Source organism: Caretta caretta, chromosome 1 (assembly GCF_965140235.1).
Source record: "Caretta caretta isolate rCarCar2 chromosome 1, rCarCar1.hap1, whole genome shotgun sequence".
Lineage (NCBI taxonomy): Eukaryota > Metazoa > Chordata > Testudines > Cheloniidae > Caretta > Caretta caretta.
This window is the reverse complement of record NC_134206.1, coordinates 227,844,176-227,862,774: the sequence shown is the minus strand read 5'-3', so window position 1 is coordinate 227,862,774 and position 18,599 is coordinate 227,844,176. Positions and strand designations below refer to the sequence as shown.

The 18,599-nt window shown below is 39.6% G+C and overlaps 1 protein-coding gene across 4 annotated transcripts in view; it reads left to right on the top strand.

The window, feature by feature from the left end:
• ATXN10 (ataxin 10) overlaps positions 1 to 18,599 on the top strand; it is a 159,779-nt gene that overhangs the window by 63,790 nt on the left and 77,390 nt on the right. For all 4 annotated transcript variants that reach the window (XM_048824729.2, XM_075121209.1, XM_048824690.2 and 1 more), the window contains one exon: positions 17,737 to 17,817. In XM_048824729.2, coding sequence (XP_048680686.2) covers positions 17,737 to 17,817 — 81 coding nt within the window. The remainder of the gene's footprint in view (positions 1 to 17,736; positions 17,818 to 18,599) is intronic.

Below are 18,599 nucleotides of genomic sequence, written 5' to 3'. Positions count from 1 at the left end.
TATAGAATACATAAAGCAGCAAAATAAACACTGGACTATCCATTTGTTTGCTCACTGTAGGCTCATTCTGTTGACTTCTGCTTCATTAATGAAGACCTTTAAGTCATGTGACTGTGGGAATCCAAAATTGCTGTGGAAGGAAAGCAGTATAAACAGTCTTTTGTCAGAATAACCTTCAAATGAGTAGGGAGCAAAATATTTTACAAGGTCATCAGATGAGGATAGAAGGGGAAATAGTAGGCAGAAGTGGTTAATCCAATGTCCATAATAAGGCACTTGCAGAATGTTTGCTCTCCCCCCGCCCCTTTCAGAATATAGAAGGTGTCACTTTCAGTAAATCACATCTCCTTGATCACATGTATGCAAACTCAGGACACTCATGTAGATAGTTGGAAAGCCTATCTTTAAATACACTTGGTTGCACTTAATCATTCCCAGCTATCTGATATGATGGCATTTTGCTCATTTACAAATTGTTCCGATATTATTATTAGGAATTTAGGAGCCAAATGACAATGCTAGACTTCTGTTACTATTATTTCCACTGTGACAGCTTGGTCACACCCATCAACATTTACATATCAGTAAAATTCAGTGGGAGGAAAGTAGTGTGGTTTTCAAGAAAATCAAACACTGAAAAGCAAATTATATGTATTTCACTTCAATGGTTATGCTGCTGCTATTATGAACCAGATTCAAACGTTTCACTGTCGCTGTTCTGGCAGACACATGTTCACTTCTGTTGGTAGCATGCATTGCGCATAGGCTAATGTCTGCATATTGTCATAGTGAGTAGTTATGATTTTGTTATACCCGAAGGCAGCTTCATAAATACAATGTAGAAAGGCTTTTACTTCTTGACAAGGACTTGGGATCGAAAACTCCTTAAGAGTAAACGAATTTTCTTTGTAGCTGTAGCTGAGCAGGACTGATTTCTGATTCATTAAGTTCAGTCTTGAAAAACTTAACTCCTCACCTGGAGGGAACTCAAAAGAATGTTAGATAACTTACAATTACCAGCTGCCTTTAAGGGGACTGTTGATGAAATGTAGCCTCTTCAAAGCTGGCTGGCCTTTTACAAGTTGGCCGGCATTCTGTTTAAAATGTTCAAAGTTGGGAAATCTGGAAAGCAACCTTGGATAAGCCCCCAGTTTTTCAAATCTCCATCTATCCAAAAGGTTTTGAAACTATGGAGCCCAAGAATTATATAGTCTAAAATTAGAGCATTAATCTGTTAGCGCTGGTTCAAGAAAACCCAAACTGAAACACTCCACACGCTTTTGTCAGAAAGTAGCGTTTCATTGAAATCTAAAATTTTCTGTGGGAAGAGACAGACAGATGTAGCCCAGTTAGGGAACTGGGACCAGAGGAGAGAACAGAGGAATGAGGGAGCCAGAAATACAAGTGCTATGATGGTACGGTCCCTCAGGAAGATGCAGAAATTAATACCCGAAATATTTCAACATTTCTGAATCAAACTTTTTTTCTAGAACATTTTGTTCCACAAATAGTTTTGATATTTTGTCTTTTCAAACATGATTTGGGATGAATACAAATGTCAAAATATTGTAATTTCCCGTGGGATGGAAATTCTGTTTTTCAATCAGCTCTACTGTTTTCATGGTAGAAATGTGATCTTCTTTATTAATACTGAAGGTCAAGAAAATAGTTGTGATAAACTGTCTCTCTCAACTAGGGCTGTCAATTAATTGCAGTTAACTCTAGTGATTAATGCAAAATAAATTAACTAGATTAAAAAATTAGTTGAGATTAATTGCCGTTTTAATCACACTGTTAAATAATAGAAAACCAATTTTAATTTATTATAAATATTTTTGGATGTTTTTGTACATTTTCAAATATACTGATCTCAATTACAACAGAATACAAAGTGTACAGTGCTCTTTATATTTTTTATTATAAATATCTGAATTGTAAAAAAGATTTAAAAATGGTAGGAGGTGAATTGAAAAATACAAGTACTATAGAGCAATCTCTTTATCGTGAAAGTGCAACTCACAAATGTAGATTTTTTTTTTTTTACATAACTGCTTTGGTTTTGGGTGCAATGTAAAACTTTAGACCACACACACACTCTTCCCTTCCAACACCAAAAATATTTAAATAAATGATATTCTATTGTTTAACAGTGTGATTAAAACTGCAATTAATCATGGCTATTTTTTTAATCTTACAATTAATGGCTATTAATCTTCTTAATCGTTTGACAGCCCTGATCTCAACATAATGAATGTTAAAAGTTTTTTTGGAGAAGCAAAAGGTAAACCTGTTTCTTGAAGAGGAAAACTATAAAAGCAATACCATATTACATGAATGCATGATGTGTGTATTGAATATAATAAAAACAGGAACAAAAATTATTCAAACATTTTTAATTAAAAAATGTTAAACTACAAGCTAAATAGAAATGTCAAGAGACTTAGTTGTGTCTTCAGTTCCGCTCATATCACTGTAATACCTACTCAGTGTTGCAATGTACCTTTTGTTTGTATTTTTCTGTTCTTAATGTACTAGCTTATTTATATTTTTGTTTTTGAAAAGGCCACATAAAATGCCCAGAATATATTATTAACTCACATGGAAAAAATGAGAATGTACTACCTCTAAGAGCAGTACTTGGTCAATACTAAATATTGCAGAAGAAAAACAAATATGTTGAACTTTTAGCAAGTTGGCAGGTATTTCCATGCAGATTTTTATATATTTACTGATTAAGGTTCAAAAGTTAAAAAATTAAAAGAAAAATCCCTTTCTGCAGCAAAGTGCCTTTTTGCCACTATTGATTTTTGAAGTAATTTGCGATGGGTGGAAGCAGGCATTTTCATGCTGTCTCTTCAATCTCTTTGTAGCTCTGCACTCAAGTTTATATGGAGTGGACAAAAACATAATTTTGAACTCCGGCTGAATTTTTGGTTAACTAGGTTGCTTCACTGTCAAACTTCAGGGTATATTTTTCCTTGCATATACAAGGAATGCCTAATATCCTAATATTTTGTTAGAGTAATATAACATAATAGCTGTACTTTGAATTGTGTTTTGTTTCTTGGTTTGTCCTTGTGGCTCACTGTGAATGAAGATTATAGGGTAAATAGAATTTCTTTCTCTCTTTCTTTCTTTCTCTCTCTCTCTATTTTGTTGGGACATCAAAGTATATTTCTGATTTAAAAAGCAGCTAGCCATAAGCAAAATTTAATAATTGCTTCAGTGTTGGTCCTGATGTGCAGTCTATGCTGTCACTTAGCATAGCTTTGGAATAGTTTAAGCGTTCATAACATTTTACATTGATGATAAACAGCTCTTTCTCCCATAAAAGTTTTCTGTATCTGAAACATTCTTGTTGATATGACTGTTTCTCAGATGCTAAGTGAGCTGCAGTTTTCTGCAATTCAATGTGTGAAAGACAGATGCTGTCTTTATTGGCTCCAAGATACGTTGACAATAACTTAAGATGATGGTGTATTGCGGTTGTAGCCTCGGTCTCAGTTTTATTATTACATTTAATTTTTTGATCCAGGCTCATGTTTGATTCATTACCAAGAAACATTTTTCACATCTAAGGACTAAGCCACTTTCCCCATGTAGTAAATAAATACGCAGTAGATGCAGCCAGGTAGGAGTGCAAAGATTTTTGTCTCTGTTTTCATTAACTCAAAGCTGAGTTGTTGTAATGCTTCTTTGGCAGGCACATTGAAAAAATATTTTGTCAGCAATTCATTCAAAATGTGGGGCTGTACTTGGACTCTCACTAGCACATACCACTCAGATTGCTTAAACGAATTTACATAGCCGCGGTATTGGCGGTAGAGCCAGTGCTTTGCAATAAAGAGTTCAGGCCTCTGTGCCGCGGCTACTGCATTGCACAGCAACTTTTTAAAGCAACTGTAATGTTCTGTTTGGGCTCACTAAAATGGTAGACTTTTCTTCAAGAAGTTATGATGGCTGCCTGTTTTGTAAAGAATTGAATTAAAAATGTTCTTAATGTCAACATAATTCCTGCATACCTTGTGGAAATGCAATCTTTTAATCTGAGTGTCCAAAGCAATTTGAAACTTGCTGTTCAGCACGTGAATAATATCTGTACTCGTTCCTTTCATGTTAGCTCTTTGCTCTGCCAAATGCTGATTTTTGGTACTGGAAATGTTTCCTCCTTTTCTTAAATAATAACAATTTGTTCATAGCTATAAATTGTATTCATCCTTTTTCCTTTTTTCCTTTTCCTTTATAGAGTACTAAAGTAAAGTTGGTCTACATGAACATTTAGATGACAGAAGCTGAGGTGTAAATCTACCCCACAGCAGCCTGCCATGCACTAACTGTTCGGTGTGGACTCTCCTGCAGTGCACTAAAAGTTCTGTAGTGCATTTAATGGGAGTAGATCAAAGTGGACTACTTCTTCTAGTGCTTGCAGTGCTTGCCAATCCAACCGACAGCAGCTTAATCAGCAGAAAGAAGGGCCCTAAAGCCACCATGAAGTCTGGTTAATTGACATTCATCAACAACATTGACTGACAGAGACCACGTTGATAAAGTGGGTTGTTGCACAGCCAACTTCTACACATGGGGTCTGCACATATTCCTTGGCTAGTTTGGAACCCGTTCAGTAGAGTCCAAAGGTGACATGGCAGGTCAAATCCCAGTGGTCGAACGGTTGGATCAGCAACAAAGAAATCATTCCAAATGTCTACAGCTGACCACTCATCACGTTTAGGGTTGCTGCTGACCGATTCTGATCTGGCAGTTGAGACCACACAGTGGTGCCATCCTGTGGGTTTCTAGTCATTGGCCCAGCATTAAGAGTTCACCAACTCAATGTTTAAGGTTTGTCAGCATCCAAGTGCAATGTAATCAAAGTGAACTATGGAACTTTTAGTGCGCAGCAGAAGGGTCCACGTAGTGTGAGGCAGGCTAAAGCGGGATAGATTTATACTAAGTGTTTGTGTAGCAGACATAAGTGTTCATCAGCATTAGCATCCAATGAATTACCCAGGTAAATATTCACAATGCTGAAGTTACTTTTAAAGTTAATGCCATCAACCATTAGGAACAGAGAGGAGAAATATTGTGACTAATGTACTGCCTGAACTTTTCTTTCTCCCCATTGCTCCATTAGTCCAGTACTGGTGGGTTTTCTGCCTTTGACCCACACTTGGGAAGCAAATATCCTACTTGTAATCCCCCCCTCCCCCCGATTTGATGGCTCCACCTGCTGGCATAGTGCTGTGAACATTTTTGGAATCCAGTGTTCTGTCCCCGCATTGGAAGGCAGAGGAGTCCTCAGGTAGAGCTCAGGAGGAACCTCTCTTTCCAGGCATGATTTTGGCTTCTGTTACTTCCTTTCACTCTAGTCCAGTAGCAGTTCTGGTAGGGAGCAGTTTATGCACTTCTGGTAGAGAGAGGTTCTTGAAGGGAGAGGTTCCTTTAGCCAAGCAGTACCTCTACAGTGCTTCCACATTAGCAGAAGCTGTTGTATCAGGCCTTCTTCCTGCTCTCAGCATCACACCCTGCTTAGCAGTTCTAGGAGGATTCTTTTGAGGGTCTTGATGCCTTTTTCAAAGGCAGAGCCTAGATTTCTGGAATATCAAAAGGCAGGAGAAGGTAGCAGAGAGCTACCAATCTGTGAGATGTCATTCAGGAGCAAGGATCAGGTCACTTGCAAGGGAAAAAAAATGCCATAAATGTGGAAACCCTGTTTCAATCAGAGACTCTTCTTTCCCCAGTGCTTCTAGCACCATCGCCTGTTCCCTTTCTTCATCTTCTTTGTGATCATCTGGTGTTTCTACAGTTTTCCACATTTCCCTCCGTGAAAAGGAGGCTCAGTTCAGGGACATCTGTGATTCCCATTCTGCACTGAAAACTGAAGCCATACGTTATCTAAATAGCCTTTGGAAGTTCAAGGCTATAAATTGTATTCATCCTTTTTCCTTTTTTCCTTTGTCCATCCATACTCCACATCAAGGTTTTGGAACTTTGAACACTATAACTGGCATTGAAAGCTCTCCCTTGAATTGAGAGCTTTAGTATTTTAGATCATTGCTATAGATGACGCTGACACGAAGTATTACCTCAGTTACTGGGGAGGCTCTGTCCCTTACTGCGTGGTCTTGTCTTTGGGGATGATGGAGTTCTTCACTAAATGTTTCCAGTGGCACCTGTATCTGGTGGGCGGTAATTAAGTCCAAGAAAGAAGTCCTCTCTGTGTTGTGTAGAAATCAGACTTTGTATTCAATCCTGTGACCATGTGAGATTAATAAGACTGAATGGTCTGGTTGCTTGTGTGGCATGCTTCAGAAATGCTTCAATTTCTGCCATCTGTGAAGTCACACAGAGTTTAATTCATACCTTTACTCAGCATCATTCTCTGAATTTAAGAGCTAAATTGCCACACCCACCTCCACACAGGTACCCTTTTTAGGGACTTGACTCTGGAGTTGACTCCAACCAACTAACCTTTTTTAAAACGTTGTTATTATCTATACTTTGTGCTAACTGGTATTTGAAATAGTGTGAATTAACTTGTTAGGTAATGCATTTTTAAACTGCCTCTCATTTTCCTAATCTACACAAGTTTCACAGTGTACTTGTTTGTGGTGACCAGTCCTTTAGTCTTGTTCCTTTTCTGGGATCTGCTACTTCTGGTCAGTCTCCTGAGAGTGGTGATCTGCAGAGGCAATTCTATCTGTAATTGGAGTTCTCCAAAACGTTGCCGGGGCAGATGTATGTGTGATGGGGTGTACAAACCTCATACTGGGCAACAAGGTGTTATGGGATTATTTTGGGCTCAGTCAGCCCTGCCCTGCCACACCTGCAGCAAATGCTCCATCTGCTGGAGGAATTAAAAGGCAGGGAATTACAATAGCTCATTTGGGTGGCCAGCTGGAGGTGAGCAGACCTGCAGCCGGCAGCTCTAGGAGCACAGAGCAGAGGGAAGCCTGAAGGCTCTGATACAGCTGCCCAAAGGTGCCCTCTGTGAGGGAAGGGAAGACCCACCCCAGAGACAACCAGGGAGGAAAGTATCCTGGGGACCGTGGACATTGGTAACTCCCTCTTATTACTTTTGGTTTGGATTTCTCCGCCAGGGGAAGGCCTTAGACTAAGCTGACCCCGGGGGGGAGGTCAGTGGGATGAGAGGAAGGGGCCCAGGGAGGATAGCTTTAAGCAGCCCTGTTTGCCAGACTACTGGTAGCCTAAAAGGCTGTGGGTTGGAGCCTGGTGGAGCAGGAGGGCTTGGGATCTCCTCCGCACAACCTCCTTGAATGTCAGGGGTTGCAGCTGTGACCACTAAGCCACGCTCCCCAACCAGACCCCGAGTGAGGACCATTGCAGTATTGTCACCCACTTCATAGCCTTTGGCTGACATTTTGAAGCATAAGAAAGAACTGAGTGCTTTCAGGGCTGAATGTTGTTGAAATGTATATAGTCTGGCCCTGAATGTGTGGAACTGCAGTTGAGCTTGTACAAAGCCCTACTGGTTGCTGCCTTCAGGATCTTTCCAGGACATGTGGTGATGAAGGACATACTTATGCTTCAAAGAGTGTGGATCTGCATGGGCAATAGGTCTGCAGTTGCAGGTTAGTAACCTAACTTTCCTTGGTTCAATTTGACGAATGGCGTTAACAGAATTATACGATCTTTATCACTTTTCTTTGCTAAAGCCCAGCTGTACAATAAAAGCTCTTGTTTTCCAGCAGTATTTTCTATCTTGGTCCTCTGTCTGAAAAGAGCATTTGCTATCTAGTGTGAGGGCTTAAACATTTATTTGATAGCTAGGGCTTAAAATACCTGTATTGCAATGTGTTAGTGGAGGGAGGTTGCCTGGAGCTCTCAATCCAGGCTCCCTGATGCCTTCTCTTGGGGGAATTAAAAGTTCTGCACATAATATTTTAAAATTCTGCATATTTTATTTGTCAAAATAATACAATATTATCACACCCATTTCAATTCTTGTAGTAATTTTTTTCAAAATATCAGTCAGTAATTGTCTGTAACAATACAGACAAAAAAGATTCAGGAAATGTTTTTTGACAAATAGATTTCTTACGAGATACATTAATACAGATCTCTGAGTAATAATTCATTTAAACTACAATACAGAAACATGTTTCCTGCACCCCTTAGAAGCAGTGCAAAGGCTTGAGAGAGTCAGGGGTAACGGGAGCTGAGAGAGAGGGAAGTAATTACTGGAAAGGAGCCTGTGTGTGAATTTCAAGGGTTGTTGGGTGTGCGTGGGAGAAGTATGCAACAGGGGTTTTTTTGGAGGGTGGGGAGGGATTGTTAGGGAGCCTCCACCATGTAGACCCTGGTTGACCCCTAGCCTTTCTCATTCAGTCAGGCACATTTTCCCCATGTGTCCCTGCACCCCCACTCAGCCACCTTCTCCCCCATCCCCATGTGACCCTCCACCCCCCATCAGCCAGTCCCTCCCCCAATGTGTCTCTGCACCTCCCTCCCCGGTCTCCATGTCGCCTTGTACCCCCAATCAACCACCCCTCCTCCCTGTCCCCATATGGTCCTGCAATCCCTGCCCTGTCCCCATGTGGCCCTGTAATCCCATTCCCATTCAGCCTGCTCCCCCATCTGCACCCCTCAGTAGCTCTTCTGAACCCCTGTCTGTGACCCCCGCCATGTGCCCCATGCTGTCCATCCCCATATCCCGTGCCTCATGCGTGCGGTGAGGAAGGTAGCTTCTTGTCCTTCCCTGTGTGCAGGTAGGGCTGCTCCTGCCCAGGAGTGGCTACTCTCTGTTCTGGTGCCACCATGGCCCCTAGTAGGCGAAAGGAGTAACTGCAGCATCTTTCCAGCAGAATGTATTTTCTGGCCGGGGGGTGGGGAATTCTGCATGGTACATGAATTCTGGATGTGCTCAGTGGCACAGAATTCCCCGAGGAGTACTAATGCCTAGTGCGTGCTCCCTTGTGGGAGGGCCTGTCTCTGATTTGTTGCCCAGGGGACCAGTGTTCCCTATAATGAGCTTTCCTGTCTGTGGAAAGTTTTAAACCTATAAGCACAGTCTTTTCCACTTCCCCCACTTTTACCTTCTTCTTTTCATCCTCCTTTATTCACTATGGTGGAATAACTTGCAACTCAATCTTTCAATATGATTTACATCATGGCTTCTCCTCTTCACCTGTTGTCTCCACCCACTCTCCCGTCCACTTGTTCTGGATGAATGGGCCAATAGATATTTCTAGCCCTGTAGAGTATAATTTATTTTGCTGAATATTTTTAATTGTATATTGGTATCACTCATACCCTTAAGTTTAAATCTTGACACTTATACATTAAGCAAGTCAAATACGTATTTTAACACATTTTAAGCAGAAATATTTATTTCATAAAATAAGACTCTTTTTCTCCTGATTATTTCTTGCAACAAACCCTACCTCTCTAAAGTCACCAGGTGGGAACTGGATGGGATTTTCCTTAAAAAGTCAATGCTATTTCTGTATCAGCTGGAGGAAATACTGTTCAGTGATGCAAGTACTCTCTAACTCCACCCATACGATCCTACTACTTTGTAGCACACCCTTCTTCCTCTCTGGGCAGGGGAGAAGAGAAGTCACGAGTAAGAGTTAGTGCTTCAAGTCAGTGCAGAGTACAACGAATGGACTTGCTAGAGTTGTTTTTCCTTTTAAACTCTTCTTTACATGCAAACAGCTCAGAAAGCCATGCCTTAGGCTCTGGAAAATTGAAGCGTCTTTAAGAAATCAGATTGTTTTTCTTCTTCTTTTGGCTTGCAGTAATCAACAGCAGAAAAATGTGTTATGCAGCTGGGAAGCTACTATATGTAGAAGAAACCACCATAGGATGCCATATGAGATTGATTTTAAAATCTTGAACCTGCATACATATGTGTTTTAAAATAATTAGGAAAAAGTAGTACAAAATTACATTATAATTCATCCTGACCAAGACCAATGTGTATTCTAAAAGTTGTTTATTCTATAAATGCTTTGGTGGTTCCATTAGAGATGGGAGTACAGTTCATACAATCACTTTTTGTGTGTGTGTGTGTTGGGGCGGGGAGGGAATATGTCTGTTTTTCAAGTGTGGGGATTGCATTTTTGACGGTGAAGGGCAAAGAACAGAAATTCTCCTTTTTTTTTAAATGGAAAGGCGTAGTGCACTTCTTGGCCTCTCTGGAAAAAAATATGTGAAAGTGTGGTCAGCTGTCTGGCACTGAAAGTAAGGATTTTTTGAACATCCACTCTCTTTTAAACCACAGTTCAATGGTGAGTTTAAAGATTAGGTTGTGGGGCTCCCCTTCCCCATTTTCCTGGAGTTATTTAGTCCTAGCCCACGGAAATAAGCATGGGCAGAAAGCACTGCTGCTGTGGGCAGGCCTCTAACCCGTTGAGGCAGACTAAGGGAAAGACAGAGCTGTGCAGTAGAGTGCTGAATCTAGTGCCTTATATAGTATGCATGTAGTATATAAATCAGAAAATTTTACCATTCCTGTCTTTTTTTGTGAACTGGCAGTTAGTCTCTTCTCTGACAAATTAGAGTATTTCTTTCTCTTCCCTCTATTAGGCTTGTACTCTCCAGAGAACAATTTTGTGTCTCATTCCTGGAAAGTTGGCATGCTATCACAGGATGCAGGTTCCAAAGGCAACTGAGGGTTTAAGTGCTACTGACCATTGGAAAACATTTAGTTAGTTGTAGTGCTATAACAGTTACTTATTATTTGCAGTAGGATTGCCCTGGTATTCAAGAGCAATTTTAGAAAACCTTTCTCCAATAAATCAAGGTGCACAGCTGGATCTTGCATTGTCTTGTTTCACTTCTTTTATTGTATCGTTTCTTGTGAAAAGTGAGAGGGGAACATTCCTCTTTCCACAGATATTTGAGTTTCGGATGTGACACCTCATGGAAATTCTCCAGTTGAGAATAATGTTGTTCCCAACTTGGATGTACTAAGAAGCTCCTTCTGGTTCCTATCAAATTCAAATGTTAAATCAAAAAGCAGTGACCCTAGTCAGTCACTGAGAATATGCAGATTCTTGGTGGTGTTCTAGCACAGTAGGGAAAGAGCAGGCCAGAACTCAAGATATACATACAAACATACAGTTTATGGATAGCAAGAGCCATTGGTCCATCTGATACCTTTATAAGAAGGTTGACCAGGAATTCTTCATTTGATTTTGTAATTTTTTTAAAGTATGCAGAATTTCCATCTTGGCATGAATGAATTTAAGTGTTAGCACTCTCATAATATCTAGTGGCTGTTCCATGTTCTAGTAATTATGTGAGAAGAAATTTGTCGTAATTAGTAGTCTGAACCTTTTCCTTTCTGCTTCTTCCAATGTTGATCATGTTATGCTTCTTCCTTGAGGAGAGAACAGGTCACAAGCCAGATCATTTTGTGTCCTATTTAGGTATCCGAAAACCACTATGAGATGAGTGAAAAATATGGTAGTAAAAAGGGGTGGTGGGGGGAAGATCTCCAGAAGTTTTAGAGTAATTCCACAAATATCTCTTTAAATATGGGGTTTGCGTTTACTTCCCTTAAACCTATACCAGCAACAATTATTTCAGGTACTCATGGTAAATGTGTTTAGGCTAACCTAACAAATTCTTTCCAAAAAATGTCAAGTATAGATAACGGTTTGAGGCCTTCCACTTCTCTTGATGATATTTCTCTGTGTGGGATGTACATGATAACTTTTGAAAACCACATCTGATCAGTTCCAAAATTTCAGTAAATGTTCTGTGCATCAGTTGGCAGAATCCTGCTAATTTTTTAGTGAAAACCTCAAGAGGAAAATGGGAGACCTGTAGAGCCCCTCATGTGTGGTTATCAAAGTCCACAGCTTTGACCAGGTCTATAATTGTCTGTTGATCGCAGAACCAATGGATGACAGCCATTAATACATGCCCATATAACACCCTTCTTGTGGTCCCAGAGGAGGATGGAAGAGTGGAGGGGAGGTTAACACATAAGAAGCTGGGGATGGAAGGGAATTGAGAGATGCAAGAAGCCTTTGGTGTGCTTGGGAATTTTGGCCTACTGAAGCAATAAAGTATGCGCCTTTCTAGACACAGGTAGGCTTAGACAGGAGCAGTCACAAGGGAAATTGAGGGGCACAGAGCATGACATGGACAAATAGAGCACCTGGCATGAGGGTGGGGTAGGGGTAGGGGTTCAGGGAGTCCCTGAAATAGAGGGGCCTGGAAGGGTAGTTCATATCGGGGGGAACTGGGGGGAAGTGCAGGAATGCAATGAGCCCCTGATGTGTGTAATGAGCTCAGTCTACAGAAGCGACAAAGCGTGTGACCCTCTCTCCAACTGTAAAGACAAACTCTGTGATTCAGCAGCAGAACCAAAACAAATATAAAAGTTAATCTGAACTTTTGTCTTCTAGACTTAAAAGATTATTCAAGGCGTTATGTTTCTTATGAAGATCCCTCTCTGAGGAACAGATATTATGTGTGCTATTGTGATCTCTGCCTGTGTTACCTCAAAATTATAGTACTGCAAGGTATTGTGTATACACTAGCACATTAATATTTTTCCCCTGTGCTTTTGGTAAGAGAGAAGTACCTTGATGGGTGGGGTTGAGTATCTGGTCTAGAAGGTTGTGTGAGGAGGGCACATTTATTTAATTTGCCATTAAATAACTTCATTCTGTAAATTGATTTTTTAAAAATAGATTGTATTAGTCTGATGCAAAGCCAACGAATACTTTTGTTCCTCAAATGTCTTTGCGCAAAGGGTATAAATTTAAAAGGATTTTGAAAATCCTATTAAGAGTTGCTAGTGAGGCACTATGTTTTTTGGTTTCATTAGTGGTTGGAGATTTAGACTGGACAGAGGAAGAGAATTTATGAACTCCATCTCTTCAAACTTTGGATGGTCTACCCTGTCAGTACAAATGCTACATTTCAAACACATAGTAAACTATGGAAAAAATTACTATTCCATTCCTAAGTATTTTGGTTTGAATTATAATGATACAAATAATGTGATGTATTCTCACTGAAGTCTTCTTTTGAAGATGAAACATTTAATATAGAGTGGTAAGAAGAGGATCGCCATCATTCCATTTTCTGACGTGCAAGACATTGCTCTGTAGGGTTGCTAATGAATACAAATTGACTTAAATCTGGAGCACTACATTTTATGATAAAGTTCATTGCTTACACCCAGCTTTGGTTGGACCAAACTCATTGCTCATCTGGCATGTTTAGCATATACTGGGCATAAATGTGGCTTATACCATTTCATCTTGGCTACCTCTCAAACTTAGTTTGGTACAATATATCCCTTGTGCAATTGTAAGAGTTTGAACAGAACATCTCCTATGTTTATCACCTTGTGAGAATTTGAGTTTTTTAGGATATTAGCCAAACACTTAATCTAAAGACAGCCCAGGAAATTGGCATATTTAACACTATTCATTTGTTGCTGTATTCTGTTTATATAACAACTCTAATTTTCACCATTTCCTTTACTAAATTGCAGTGATCACCAGTTTATCCCAGTGGTTCTGCTGTTGGGCTCTGAGCACAATTAAACCTTTCTGAAGCACAGTGCGTGCATCTGAAATGCCTGATATTCAGTTAGCAAGTCATAAACAAACACCTTTTTATTTTACACTGCGTGGCGGGGAGGCTTGTGGGCTCTTTTTTTAAGACTACAATAACAGAAGAGTGGCGAGTCTTTACATCTTAACTTTTCTTTCTTTTTTCCTGTTTCACTACCACCAAAATCTCCAGGCATAGCAGCAGCGTAAAGGCATTTCCGTGTGCCTTTGTGCATGCCTCTCTTCCTCCTCATCCCAATACCTCTTTCGGTGTTGTGTGCTTCAAGTATGTTAGCACTCCAGTATTTTTATATGTACTCTATATGAGTTAATGGCAATGTGGGAGGACAGGGAAGAGGAGAAAGAACCTAAATGTGGTGGTGGAGATATCTGGGGATATGAATGAAAATTTTAACTTTTGGGATCAAGAAAGACAAACAGAACTGCTATGTCCATATTTATAAGCTGAATCCGTAAAACCACTTTCTGAAACACATTCCAGAAAGGTCCAAAATACGGGCTGTGCATCTTTGTACTTTGCTCTTTAGGCCTCTAGTCTCCTAGCAATGTATAGAGGACTAGCATGCATCGAGGGGAGAGTGGACCTGTACAAAGTTGGAATGCTTATACTTTATTGATTAATGCACATTAGGAGTGTGATTTCTTTTCAGCCCTGTAGGGGTTTATCTGCACAGCATGGCAAAGCATGTTAGAGGGGTGTGATTTGTACAGTACACTAACATACTGCTCTAATTGCCCCATTTAGATCCTGCTGGCATGCTCTAAAAGGTACGTAGAGTGTGTTAATTCAGTCACTCTACATCAGTGTGAACTAGATACCTTTTAGAGTATGCCAGCAGGGTCTACACAGAGGAGTTAGACCACAGCATATTAGAGAGCACTACAAATCATAGTCCTCTAGTGTGCTTTGCTGGTGCAATGTGTAGACAGGCCTCAAGTACTAACAGATTTTAAGTATACAACAAAAATCCAAGCAAATTGCCCTGCAGAATTATAAACTGAAAAGCCTACAAGTGTGGATTTAACCTTTAACTGCAGAACTGAAAATCTGAACATAAAACATATTTCCTCGAGTGCAATTTTGTTGTATCCCACTGGTGGAAGAGATTTTCACATGAGGCTAAAACCACCTGTGGGAAGTACATTTTCATAAAAGCAAATTCAGCTACTGTTTTGTGGATTTCTTAATCATCAGAATAAGACAGTCCTATTTTGGTGTATTGTGAGCTATTAAAATGCAAATCCTTTGGTGCTGATGTTGCTATTCAGAAAGTCTGAAAATGGATTTCTTGCTTGTCCATGTGTTTCAGGTTTTGTTGGTTACTTAAATTTCTTGGGAGTTTACAATTTGGGAACCATGTATGGACTGAGGAAAATATACCTCTGTGGTTGATATTCTGGGGTCCAGTCGAGACCAGTGAGGGCCTGTCACCTTTGCCTTGCAACTTGGGATGCCTCACAATGTTTTGCTGCTGTAGTTCCCACATAGGTCACTCACAAATAGCTTGCCAGTATGCAGGTCACACTCTGAGTGACTGTGTATAGCCACAACCCTGGTTCAGCAACTGTGACCCCAACAGGCTGTCAGCAGCACGGTAGCCACACTCTGGGTTCCAGCAGCTTAGGTTACTATTTGCAGGGTGGCCCAACCCACTCCTAGTCTTGAATTCCCTCCCCACCCCCACACCCCACCCCCCCGCAAAAAACCCCATGTGTTCTGCACTATCAAGCCTTCTACTGCACAGTTCAGATATAGTAGGTCCATCGCTCTTCTAAGGAGATCAGTATACAACAGTTTGCTACCCTAGTTACCCACTCAGTTTACAACACCAGATTCTTTCTGATTAAAGAATAAAACAAGTCAAATTACAAAGAGAGGTTTTAAATGAGTACAAGTATAAAGCTTTAAAACAGACTACACTGGGTTCAAGGTGAAATTCTTACATGTTCCCAGCAATCAACTTTGACCTAACTAGAGGTGTCAGGTTGTCCTTTGTCTTCGAAAATCTGGTTTTCCCAGACTTGTGTGGTGAACACACTTCAGACCTAATTTCAGCTTTGTAACTTTACATATGATGTTGCTACACACACTTCATCAAGATGTTATTGACCAGCAAGATATTAGTTTTCAATGATACTTCACAAGACATATTGTGTACAAAGATTATTACAATAGTATGTAGGGTGTGATTACAGAGATGCAGTCAGTCATAGTGGTGTGCATATGCATAATGGGGATTTAGGTGCAAGACTTCAGTTTTGGTCAGTGGGAGTTGTGTACTAAAACCATGTAAATTATTCCATTACTGTGTAGAGATTTACTATAGCCATGCATATGATCAGCACTTATACATAATTGTTAATGCATATTTACAAAATATATCATGATTGTATTATCATAAAAATCTGTCATTTGTTAAACTGCAGCATAGAGTCTTCTGTACATAATACTTCTATCTATTGTGCTTTCTTCTTTTGAGGTCCCAGATTTCTTTACCATCACTTCTGGTCCTGTGTGGTTTTTAAGTGCAGCTACAGCAAAAAGTTTAAGCAATAGATAGCTTTCTTACCGTTACTAGTTGCCTCTGGGGCCATGGAAAGAACTCCCATTGAATATCATGGCACCAGCATGTCATCATGTTGATTGATGAAGACATCAGACCCTCACAATTATGTCATTCTCTGCTATCCAAGGCTAGAAATGTCCCTTGCAGTATTGACTGTGTGGAGCAATAAGGTTCAAGGGCCCGAAAGTCTACTAATTCCAGCTTGCTGTTGAAAAAGTCCTGTGCAAATGGACATTATAAAAAAAAAACCGCCCAACATTTTAAATCTTGTATTTACCTACAGTGGTACTGTTTTCCTCCATTATATGCACAAATAATAAAAACCATTCCATTATAAAATGTGGCTCCCCCCCGCCCCCCCAAAAAAATTCACATTCCTCAGTAAATAGAATATGTGCTCATGGGTTGTAAAACCCATAGATGTCATGGGACCTTGTACTCTTTGGTTGCTCCAGATTTGGTTGAGTTTTTGTATTCCAAACAGACTTTTTATTAAGGCTGGAGCAGTTCCATATGTTTTTCAGGGCACCTATGTATTGAATACACAAGCTGCTGTGGATCACCCCTGCAACTTTTATGTAAAGTGGAGCAGGGAGAGTTGGGAGGAGAGGGAGTTGGCTGCCTTTTTCAATAGTCCATCTTGTGGTCTTCAAGATATCCTGTGTTTGTCATATGACTCAGTCTAATTATTTTGGATTTGTAATCAAGGGTTGAATAAAATGTACTCTATTTACAGTAAGTATATAATGCTGCATGTTTAAATATATATGTAGCATGCTGTCAGTGCTGCTAGAAATTTGATATGAAAATAAACATGTTCAACTAGTGTGTTTGCAGAGCCAAGTAACTTGATAGTGAATATGGTGAATTTATTGAGGTCACCATTTTACCGTATAGTTGGTACACATTACACTGGATGAGTTATTGGTACAGGTAAGGCTTAGAAAGTCAGTTTGGTAATGTGGGCATTAGTACAAAGATAACTGTAGCTGTAAGTCACTGCTTGGCAGTTTCCAAAAGTTAGTTTCTAATATTGGTTTAGGATCTTGTTATACAACAGAGATGTTTTCTTGCTAACCTGAGACTAGTAGTTTACTCCTTCACCATGAAAAAATCAGTGTCCCTTTGTTTCTGAGTTGTTAGAATTTTTTAAGAGAAAAAAGAATTAAGTAGCACAATTCTCTTGATTATTTGTTAGGTTTAGAAGCTTAGCTTCTGAGATGAATGGTATAACAATTTTCATTCTTGGCTTTTTGCTGAGGTCTATAAAGACTTGGTTTGATGTTTTATTACTTGAACTATGGTAAGATTTTTCTTTTCTATAACTGGAAAAAGACTTGTCCAGCTTTCCTTCAATTGTTGAGTAAATCTGAGTTGCATTGATGCAGATTGGTCTGTACTTAGTGGAAGATGTATTTAGAACATGAATAATTAGGTGTGTTGGCTGTTCGTATCAGTTAGCAGGTAACACTAGTAACATGAAAGGAGCCATGTACTTTTTAAAATTACAAACATCCAAAAGAGTAATATAAACAGGTATAGAGTAAATGTGAAATAACTACATTTTCACTGTAAAACCAGTAATGCTTTTTTCTTCTATTCTTTAGGTTCTTGATTGTTACAGACCATTTGCTGAAATGTCCAGAGCTGGTAAAAGTCATGTATGCCAAACTGAGCAATCAGGAAAGGTAACCCCAAAAACCAATGTGGCTTTTAGTATTTAGCATTCCATATACAGTATCCTGTTCACATGTTTGAAAAACTGTGTGGTTTTGTAGCTGGCACATCATCTCTAAATACATGTTTCTATGTCAGTAATGGTTTTAAATTGGTTGGTTAACATTACAGCTTAGCCACAACTGGCAGTGATTTATGTAGGGTTGCAGAATCCAGGTTGGCGCCATTACTCAATAAAGAAATACAAAAAAAAAAAAAAAAAATTAAAGGCAAGGTTTCATGCTTGTGCCTTGATTTCATAAGAGCACCGCACCCTGCTTCATTTGAAATATGCTCAGCTGTTCATACCACAGTTGTGATAACTAGAAATTAAAAGGAAGTCTGATAGAATGGATTTACTGTAGTTGGTGTGCTTCAGTCTGAACAGTTGAAAATTAGGCGTGTATTTGCTTATGATTACTTAATACTTTTTAAGATCTTCATTGCACATTTGAAAACTTGAGTCTAGAAAAAACAAAACAAGCATGTTGCATCTATAAAGACTCTGTTTTTTTACAAGGGGGAAAGTGTAAAATTTACTTAAGGTTAGAATTATTAACTCTTGAGAATCTTGCAATGTAAGCAGGGGAGACGTGGTTTAGAGAGGAGAGCTTGAGCTTCTCATGGTCCTGTGCACTTTACATTGCATGTATTTTGCCCTTATTAAAAGTTGCCACTATCCTTCCCATTACCATTAGTGGGACAGAAGCCACAAGATTGCATGAATTAGGTTGACCACCATCTCCTATCGCTT